This window comes from Scomber scombrus, chromosome 10 (assembly GCF_963691925.1).
Source record: "Scomber scombrus chromosome 10, fScoSco1.1, whole genome shotgun sequence".
In the NCBI taxonomy this organism is placed as follows: Eukaryota; Metazoa; Chordata; class Actinopteri; order Scombriformes; family Scombridae; genus Scomber; species Scomber scombrus.
Genome location: NC_084979.1, coordinates 12292482 through 12303678, shown reverse-complemented (window position 1 = coordinate 12303678; position 11197 = coordinate 12292482). Strand labels below are relative to the sequence as shown.

The 11197-nt window shown below is 39.1% G+C and overlaps 1 protein-coding gene across 4 annotated transcripts in view; it reads left to right on the top strand.

Annotated features, from left to right (window-relative positions):
• Window positions 1-586: 586 nt before the first annotated feature.
• LOC133987583 (kazrin-like) overlaps window positions 587-11197 on the top strand; it is a 127505-nt gene continuing 116894 nt past the window's right edge. For all 4 annotated transcript variants that reach the window (XM_062426997.1, XM_062426995.1, XM_062426996.1 and 1 more), the window contains exon 1: window positions 587-726. In XM_062426997.1, coding sequence (XP_062282981.1) covers window positions 609-726 — 118 coding nt within the window. In that variant the 5' untranslated portion in view covers window positions 587-608. The remainder of the gene's footprint in view (window positions 727-11197) is intronic.

Below are 11197 nucleotides of genomic sequence, written 5' to 3'. Positions count from 1 at the left end.
AACTAATCATTATTATTATTAATAATAATAATAATGATAATAATAATAATAATAATAATGATTCATGAAAGTAAGATTGTAGCTTCCTGCTGAATAAACTTTAAAAAGGCTGACAATTTCCTAATAGGACTGCCAAGACCGTCCCAGAATGGGAGTGAAATGTATTTCATGATGACACTTTACCTCATGGCTTATTTAAAACAGTGAGGTTTGTTTTTGACAGTTAGGATGTCTGCTTGCGCACAAAATCCACTTGCATCATCTAAACACAAACACAACCTTCACCACCCTCAGTAGATGGTGATCATTGATATCACACAACCGGTTTCAAACAGACATAAAAGCATTTTTCTCTTTCGCCCATATAACTGTGGGAGATCTTTGTTGCCCGCTTGTCTCCCTTCAAAAGAGAGTGTATCTTAATTCCCATCAAAGCCTGCAAACCTGTTTGTGCCTGAGATTAGCCTTGAACTTTTACCACGGAGCAAGAGTCCATTTGGTGTTATGGTGTGGCCAAAAAAATTTCTCTTTGCCATCGCTGTCTGCATCTGCCTCACACTGGCATTGGGAATGTGAGGCGGGAGGATGTGAGCAAGAGCTTAGCGTGAATGGCACAAGAGATTAGAGAAATTGCGAGTGTTTGGATGAGCACACAGGATATTCCAATAACACACTTCCCCATCTGTAACCTCCCCACCCTTGTCAGACAGAATGGAAAACTTATCTGTGAGTCAACAAATAGTATTTACCCGACTGCATCTGTGTATTTTATTTCTTTGTCGGTTGTACATGCAGTGCTGACGGTGGCAAGGACAGCAGAGCCATCGATATCTACTCATCGGGAGTCTGTTTGTTGTTCGACATTCGTTGCTCGTCTCAGTGAAATGATTATAATTTCAGACTCAGTCTTTAGGAAAGGGGCATAATGAAGGACTTCCCTGGCCCAGTAACAACGAAGGAAAACTGAAAATAATAATCACAGTTGTTGTCAGCAGATTATATCAGCTGTAGATAATTTATTTGAATTACATTTAAAAATGTTCTCTGCAAGCTGTATGTAAAAACATGTTATTTTTAGTGAAAGAAACAGTACTCTACAGGAGTCTTTAGTAATGATTATGTTTTCAGTACTCAGAATTTAGTTTCAAGCTTAACAATTTAAAGTTATTAACGTGTTGAAAGTAAGATCTAACCAAGTAAGATCTGATTTGGTGAAATAGGATTCAGAATCGGTAAGTGGTTTTGATCTGGATTATTTTCTAGTTATGGCCAACAATTGCCTAATTACAAAACAGTACAGAAAAATAACAGCATTCAAGTGCAGTTGTCCAATAATCCACTCTCCTCTCAGCTCTGTATCTCTAGTCTTCAACTCCTGAGAGAAATATCTGATTATTTGGTTATAAATGCTCCACTGTGTTCACCAGCTAATTTGTCAGTATCAGAGCTTTTTCACTTAAAATAATAGCTTGCTGTGACCAAAAATGAGGATGATGAGAGTGGAGTTGCTGACTGGAAAATCAAAACAGTGATTCCAAACTAGACTGAAAAGCAGCAATGTTTGGTCATCATTCTAATGGGGCTTTTCCATTATACAGTTCTAGCAATATAGCCTACTTGGCTCGACTCGACTCTACTCGTTTTTTTTTTGCTTTTCCATTAGGGATAGTACCTGGTACTTTTTTAGTACCTGCTCTGGCAAGGTTCCAAGCGAGCCGACCCGATTCTAAAATGTGACGTCAACAGACTGCCCGCCACTGATTGGTCAGAGAGTGTCGTCACTGGAAGAGTCATGAGCACGACGTCTGACACAAAAATCAAACCCGCCATTTTTAAATACCGGCAACAATACTTACAGCGAGTTTCATGTGAATTAGTCTCAGCGAGTTTCATGCGAGTTAACATGGCTCCTAGGGGTGTGACGAGATCTCGTGGTACGCGAGCTGAAATGCGACGATATTTTTCGTCGACGTCAATTTTGTCTCGCGAAACTACTGTATGATTAAGGGGCGCACCAAAATTGTCACGTGTGGATCATTAACCTTGTTTCCGCTTCTACCTACTGAGAAGATCTCAGTCAGAAGTAGGAGAAGAGGAGAGGGGCAGCCGTAAATTGACCTCAGTTCTCTACACTGAGAGCCTGAAGTAGGAGGAGCAGGGAATCTAGCTCATCTATGGAAGCCTAATGATGCAAAAAGTAAAATGAGTCACATTACCAGATTATAACACAATTTGTATGTTGTTCTACTTGTGTATTTATGTGATACAGGATTTGTGCAATTTCCTTTTATTTCTGTATTTTTTTATTAGCAATATGTTATAATTTGTGATATTGGATTCTTTATTTAATTTATATTTATATATTAGAATTGTTTCTACAATTTACTTTTTAGTATTTGTGATTGTATCTAACTTTTATATTTATGGTTGTTATTTTCATAAATACCAAAATTATCCATCTATAAAATATCTATATGGGGAAACCTTTTACAGTGATGCATACTGCATATGATAATTATATATTTAGAGGGTAGAAAAAAGTGATTCATTACAAGCTGATTAGTTCAAACATTTCAATTCAATTTCCATTTTGTGAATTTTGAATAAAAGAACAGTCATGTATTTCCTCATTGAAGTTTTTTTAAAAATATAGTTAAAATCTCGTCTTGTCTCGATCTCGTAAACCCAATATCTCGTCTCGTGAGCTGAGTGTATGGTCACACCCCTATTGGCTCCTATGCGCAAAACTACACCGTGGTCCTTTGACGAGGTGCAGACGTTCCTGTGTGTGGTGGCAGACGAGCCGAGTAGTGCTTGAACTGTATAATGGAAAAGCGCCATATGTGACGATTGCATTTCTCTACGGTGTAGTTTTGCGCATAGAAGCCATGTTAACTCACGTGAAACTCACTGTAACTAACACGTGAAACTCGCTGTAACTATTTTTGCCGTTTTTTTGCGGGTTTTGATTCTTGTGTGGGACGTCGCGCTCATGACTCTTCCAGTGACGACACTCTCTGACCAATCAGTGACTGGCAGTCTGTTGACGTCACATTTTAGTATCGGCTCAGCTCGCATTGAACCTTGCCAGAGCAGGTACTAACAAAGTACCAAAAAAAACAAGTAGAGTCGAGTCAAGCCGAGTAGTGCTAGAACTGTATAATGGAAAAGCACCATTGGACTGTATTTGACATAGCAAGATGGGGCGTTGTCAGCTGGTTTGCATTGGAGCTGGTTTGAAGTTGTTGTTTATGGTCAGAACCATCTTCTCCATTTGGAACAATGACCACCATCCCGCTTATTAGAGCACCCAAATTTAGTAATTAAGATCATAATGACTAGTTGAAAAAATTATTTACATAGTATTTCTAGAGAGAAGTTGATGGTTTTTGAATGCGAGGCAGTTGACGCCTGCATCTAGTGGCCGTCAGTGGCATTGCACTTTAAGGTAGTTTTGCTTCATCCTCATGCTATAACAGTTGCAGCTTGCTCATCACAAATAGCAACTACTTTCACATTACTGTATTGTGTCCATTGTTTATATAAACAAATCAATAAGTGCAGCTTTAATAAAAATATTTGTCAAAATGCCACTGTGATCTAAAATGTTTCTTGACAACTTTAGAGATCAGGAAGTATAGTAAATGTCCCTTACAAACACTTTGGGAGTTCAGCTGCTCAGGCTAACTCTGGGTGTTGGTGTCAAACTGGTGACCTTTTAGTTTTACAAGTGTCTGTCTAATCCCTTGGGGAAAGACAGACAGTTGCCACTGCTGTCGGAGCTCTCTTTCTCCTATCCTCCAGCTGCTCAGCATTATCCATTTTCAGATAGTTTAAGCAGTGAAGGAAGAGAAGGGAGGAGAATAAACAGATTAGTGCAGTGAACATAATTCTGTGTTTTCATAAGACTTGTGTCTGTTCTTTGTCTTGGATTGACCCATCATGGTGGAATGAGCTCATTATTCTTCTTGTGTCACACAGTAACTTGTCCTCTCCCTGTAGAAATGTTCCTTAATGTGTGATTGAGATTGTGCTCACTTCATGGTATGAAACTGCCAAATTCTGTGTAAGAAACCTTGGTATGAAGCAGCAGGGCATCACTTTGCAGTGGAGTCATCTGGCTTGTCTTGTAAGAGTAAACACTGCTGATTTCATTTTTCAAGATGGTTTTATCCTCATTAACACACCAACTAAAAGTGTTGTATTCTATCACTTATGATTGATTCCCGACCTGATGTTGCCTGTTGTATCCCCATAAATGACTTCAAACATGTTACATTTTTCAAATTGCTTTTTTCCTGTCTATTTGGCTGGGCTTGTACCCCTTCACTGAAAACATGGGAAAACAGCTGGATGGAGGAGGAGCATTTAGCATTTTCCAGGTCATAGTAATTCATGGGAGTAAGTCTGCAAAGAGCTCCCTTGTTCTAATGTCATAAAAACGGATTTTCAAAGACAATTAATACAATGACTTGCAAAAGCATTTTCTGTAAAGCATTGACCTCAAATCTGTAAACAATAAGAGTATGTCCACAAAGTCCTAACCTTTGGACGAGATTCTGAATAACAAGAACTAAAGTAAACATTTCTTTGGAAATACTGGCTTGCTTGTTTATAGCTGTGACTCATATGAGGAATATCACAATAGTTCCTGATCATTCTGATCTGTGGCCCAAAAGTAAACTCTCTGTTTGTAGAACAAGCCTATGGCCGTGTTGACTTGTTTTCCTTTGGGCACTGTCTGCAGCTTCTACCCACGAGCAGCAAGATATAAGACTTTCTGCACAATAGTGGTCATAAATGACAGACCCGGTAAATATTATGATCTTATTGGAGAACATTTCTCTTCGGTACCTCTCTTTTCTTCAGTGCCCGCCTCTCTTCCTACCCCTCCACCTCTGTATGTGTTTGTTATTAATGTGTACTGCCTGAATCTGACTCTGCAGAGAAAGACTTTTTTGCTGAGCCCCGTCATCCCCTAAGATGATCTTGATAAGAGATAGCGTTCAACTACAAAAACTCAATTTCCTTACTCCTCCAGAGACATTAAACCATTTCCTTTTGCTCGGAAAAAAATAAAAGAAAGCAACCTCAGAATTCACATCAGCACTGCCCCGCATTACTGCACCTTTTCCACCTCATCGGCTGGCCTTTCCAGATGCTATCAATGAGCAGGTGATTTTGGTGCAGCCCATAAGTTCTGCATTGCAGAGGCATAGTCTGAATCACTAAACACAGATTGTGGTGCTTTTCATTGTATTTAGACTATCTGTGCAGCAGTAATGCTTACTTACAAGCAGAGCCATGACTGCTGAAAGCAAAATGTACTAAAAGTACAAGACATACATTACAAAGACATGTTTCTCTCTAGAGGTCATTTCAGTTTTTTTCTTTAGTATCAGACTGAGAGATTGTGCTAGAACACACTCAAGATTAGTATTTATGTGTCTTTTAGTTTACCGGGAAAGAACAAACTATATCAGTTATCTCAGTGTATGGCAATGTGTCTTCATGAAACAATCACCCATTGTCTGGTGGATAGGTCTTTGACAAAGCTAAGACAGAGAGAGAGATCATTCTCTTGAACTCATCACTATACGTTTCAGTATGGTCTTTTCTGTAGATGGCACTTATTTTCTATCATGTCAGCCTTTCTTTTGTACCCCGAACTACACCCACACCTTGTCTATAAATGCTCTACAGTATGTTGCTCATCATTTACACCTTTAACTGTTAAGTAATGGATTGAGAAAACAGGTTTGGAAGTGGTGGAAAAGAAAACATTATTTCTTTAGCTATGTATACTAGGCTAAAAGAACCACTGTTACAAAGCAAGAAAAAAATATATTTCATAAATAATACTAGTAATTGTAATTGTAGAAAGGTAACACACTTCCTCGTTTTTGAGAGGAATTTACAAAACCTAAATTCTGATGTAAAAACACAATCCACCATCAAACTTTTGTCAGAAAACACTGACAAAAGTTGTAATAGTAAAGGTCTTTACATTTTCTGTAGTTTTTACCACCACAGCTGAATTCAGTTTGTCATGTTGCTAGGCAACAAATACCATCCCAGTGTGTACGCAGTCGTGGCTTATATTGCTTAGCAACAAAATTCAGCCCCAGTAGGTCAGAAATTAAATCAGCGAGGCTTAAAAACTACTGTATAGACTTCAGTACTGCCACTTTTTTGCATGACTGTAGTTGAATCCGGTGGCTTGGCTGCAGAAGGCCTGTTGTGTGTATAGATACTCAGCAGCAGCACAATGAAGAATGGTGGTAGAGCACTGATCCCACTCCCCACTGTCTCTATTCATATGATAATCCAACCCATGGCACACCCACTAATTACTGATACTCAGGCAGCCACTGGGTCCTGATTCACTCCACTGACCAGCAGACACATTTAAAACCCATGGGTCATTTATTTGATGTACACACAGCCATGGATTGAGGTCTCAACACATGTTCCCATTTGGAGCTTAATTTACAATAAACCAGTAACCTCACTTATGGTGCAGACACACTGGATCCGTCGATGGATGTCAAGTCGACAGACCACATTCATTTTCTTTGAAGAGCTGGAGATCCAGCCACATGGTGCATGATGGATACGGCACAGTGAGTTGACAGACCAACCGTCGTATCTGAATTTGCATAATCACAATATGGGGTCCGTCCAGCGCATTGCAGCCAGCTTGTGAATCTTTGTATCTCTTGTGAAGCTTTGTATCTAGTCTGAGATGGCATGGAGACTAGAGGACATAAGAAGATAGTAGATAAGTTGTTCATGCTTAACTAAAGTTAAAGGAACTGGAATTAGATTTTGCCTGGCTCCCCACCACTGCCCATCTTCCAAAATGTCCCAAAACACTCTTCAGTTAAACTATTTATCAGTCCATGTCACTTTTATTTGTAACCACATATTCATTAATGTAGTTATGCATACACAGTTTATGTTTTATGGTTAATATGGAAAAGTAGAATGTAGCAAAATGTAACTTTTCAAGTTTAATCCCCCAATTGGCTCTTTTTGCTCTCCTTCCTGCATGTACAAAATGTCAAATTACCCATTGTAAATAAGCTTCTGTAACACTGCAGTGCTGTAAGACAATGTCAATATGCAAGTTATATAAAATATCAATATTTAACCTTCTCTACCCATGCACATGCATGCAGACAGAGGCCATGATGAGGCAAATGTATACCAACATACAATATAATTTGCATTCTATGGATACCATGTATAATCCTTAGGAAAAACACACGGTGTGAGGGTAGAATGTAAGTTATATGAATGGATAGATACATCCTTTGGCACACTTAGACACCAAAACATCTTAATTACCCAGCAGGGTCCAATAGACTTTTATGTCACCTGACAAGAGATGAATCTCATTAATAAACATCAAATGACTTTGGGATTATTAGCCCCCTAGTGTGTGTGCGTGTGTGTGTGTGTGTGTGTATATATATATATGTGTGTGTGTGTGTGTGTGTGTGTGTGTGTGTGTGTGTGTGTGTGTGTGTGTGTGTGTGTGTGTGTGTGTGTGTGTGTGTGTGTGTGAGTGTATGAGTTTGTCTGTGCCAGCCCTCCCCTGTGACTAATGTATCATATGCGGCAGAGGGGTCGTCTATAAATAACAACATGATGTTCATTTACTGAGCGGGAGGGGTGACTCGTGTCTGGGCAGATGGATGAATGGGTGGAGGGAGTGTGTGTTGTCTCCTTGCTTGCAGTCAGATAAGTTTTGTTTGAGGCAACAGTGTGAACCTCAATGTTTGGCCCACACTCCCCCTCACAGAGTGCCTGGGGCTATGGTAACATTTTCTGGGAGGCCACAGCAGTTGCTTGCTACTCTGCTTTGTGCAGTGCAGTAGGTGATCTGTGCTTACCACATGCAGGATGCATTGGGGCCCACGTTCGCATAACCTCAGGAAACAATAACAACACAGCTGCACTGCTGAGTGAGTGGACATGCTTTGACAGCCGAATGTTGGACTGTTGCTGAGAAATGCAGGATTGAGTTGGGGTGTTGGGGTGGGAACTGGCGTAGGTTTTCAAAGCCCTGGAGCCCAAAGACAATGATACAGAGCAGTTAATTCTAAGTAGTTCAACAAAATACTGGAGTGTCAAACATTTTTTCTCAGCTGCATAATTGGATACTGAGAGCACGGGAACTGATTTCCTTTCTCTTTAAAACATTTTATAAAACTTTTCCTCTGGAATTCAATGAAGTAGCAGTATTGTATATTGGGTTTGAGGCCCCTTCCTTGCTGAAGTGTCCTTTAGCCAGACACTTAATCCCTACCAGCTCGATTGATGATGATTTGTAGCTGACTGTGTGGTTTATGGTGGGGAGGAATATCTGCTTCTTCTCATTGAACACTTAGAACTTGGTTTCATGTCTTAAACCTGCATTAATTGATTTTTTTGGTCAATTGCAGGCAGCACAACAAGCTGTGAACACAACATTGACATCACATTATTTGCATTAAAGCTGTTTATTTACTAATCCAGCAGGCACAGCGCACCATTAGCATTAATTTGCATGAAGTTGTGACTGTGGGCACCTGGCAATTGTAAGTGCAATATCCACCCTCCTTTTAGGTCTGTTGTGATCCACACCAGCTCCTGGGAAAAGTATCTGGCTCTTTAGTAGCTAAAAGTTCCACAGTGTTTACCTGCAAGTTGCTAACACTGCTGATATCCAATTCTTTGTATTGTAATTTGGGTTCAGCACGATTGCTAGTTTTGATTTATCGATGGAAAAAGAAGCGCTATCATTATTATTATGCAAGTACACTCTGTGCCAGTCCTTTTAGCTGTGCCATTAGTCCACTTAGTTACAATAAGAAACATAACTGTCAGTTAAGCTGCAACGGTCACAGTCTGAAGACGGAAAAAATGCAGAGAAAAGTGTGCCTGTAGTTTTTTTTTTTTAATCTAAAAAAGTTAACTTGACTAAGTATAATACTCTGCCTGTATGAAAATAATGAAATGAAAGTGTAATTTACTGACTGCCACTACTTGCTAAATGTCTTTTGTACTACAGAAGTTGTACAGTGGGGGACCCTGTCTCTAGCAGTGTTGCCCCCTCTCTGCTGCAGCCCTGCTATGCATTAAAACAGACTGTGGAACGTTATACAACACTATAGAAAGTTATTGTCCTCAACAGCCCACAGTTGGCTGGAAGTTTTGTAAAGTGCTGCATTATGTGTTGTTCAGCCAGCTCATTTGTACTGTTAGAGCCGGAGTTCAGTGCTCCACTCCCCTATTGTTAGTCTCTGGTTGATGGTGTATGAAGAATTCATAAAATGCTTCTTGCAAAGCTAATTATTAAGCTGTAGAATCCAGACTGCACCCAAATGCTTGCCTATTTTGATGATGAACCACAAAACAACCTAAAAAACAGACATAACATCAACAGCAACATTCAAAAATTGTATTTTGGAGTCTGAATCATAAAATGTAACAACTTGCAATTCTTATGTGAATTGATTTTTTACGAGCAGCTATCTTCCAAGTACATATCGTCATGTTTTCTGTTGTTAGAAATATTGATTCGTGCAGCTTTAAATAATTCTGTACATCATGACTAGATAAGCCACAATCAGATATAACGTTAGGAAAAAACATCCCCACTTACTATTTAATGAGTTTTAACTCCACTCGCAAAACCACTCACTCAGCTTCTCTTTCATTAGGAAAAACAAACACTCCTAATGGAATAGAAGCTGAGCAAGTCATTGGATCAGGTTTGATCAGATCAGATTTGATTGACATGGTTGTCTCCCTAGTAACATGTGCAAACTGCGCCACAATGGTCATCAGATTTGTATATTCATAGAAAAAATATGAAATATGGAAATATGTGAAATATGTGGCAGAACGTTTTGAAACCACTGACAGTAGCACAGGCAAAACAAAACACAAGTCGAGAAATCTCTCATGTAAAATAATCAATATTGTTCTAAGTTTGGCAGAGATGTGCAAGTAGGTTTCAGGGAACCTGCTTTCAGTTATGGGTGTTTGTTCAATACTGCATGCACATACAAAATACTAGGATGGAGCATCCAATACTGTATTGTAGCTATCTGATGCCTATTGGCAAACATATTCATTCTGCTCTGCAGCATCAGTATCGAGCTACTTTGGATTAATCATGAAGCTTTAATATCTTATAAACGTCTAGTATCAATCTGTCTCCTATGTGATTTCTGGGGGATATTTGACTTTTCTAAGTAATATGATGCAGTGCTTAAACGTACAGTAAAAGCAACAGGCTTCACACTCTGACTGTAGATAATTTCAACAGACCTCCTCTGTGGTGCTGCAGAGAGGACAAAGAAGCATTAATGTTTCATTGGCTGTGAATGATTAGCCTTATTTGTAAACAGGTGGCAGTCAGTGTGTCTGCTGCCTCCATTTGTGGGCTTTGAGTCATCTATGGAGAAAGAAAAAGAGGGAGAAAAACAGAATATAACTTATGAAGGGTTATATAAGATATTTGTATTACACTGTTGATCACACACACTGAAGATCCTTTAGAGGTGTGGCAGCCAGTCACAAGTAAATGGTTTAATTCACCAGACTGGGAAAGTCCGGTTAGGAAGAATGAGTGAGCAACATTCTCTTTTTCCCAGAGCAAGTATTAGGAGGGGAGAGCACATGCTTTCATTCCCAAATCCCCCTGCATAATTTGAAGTTTGATAAATAAAAATAACAACCCCAAATTTATGGCTAAACATTATTATTTTAGTAATGAGCATCCTTCTGGTTTTGATCATTTTGTCTAAGGCTTCAACTAAGAGTTGTTTTTTTCCCCTGACATTTTTCTGATTAATTGCAAATAAGATGTTTATAAATATTGGGGGAAAAATGACATTCACAATTTCCCAGAACCCACAATGACTCACTCAGATTGCTTGTAGAAATTATATTCATTTTTCAATTATATGAAACAGAGAAAACCAGCAAATCCTCAAGCCAGTGTGGGCTTTATGCCTGATAAATGACTTAAACCATTTTCTGTGAAGTGACTAGTTAATTAATAAACGAATCATTTCAACACTAGTGTGGTTTACGGACCTCAAGTCTTATTGGAAACTCCTTTACACACTTGAATGCATAAATATGAGCCAGTCCAGACAAACATTACAGCCAAGCTTTAGAAATGCATTTGTATTGCAGG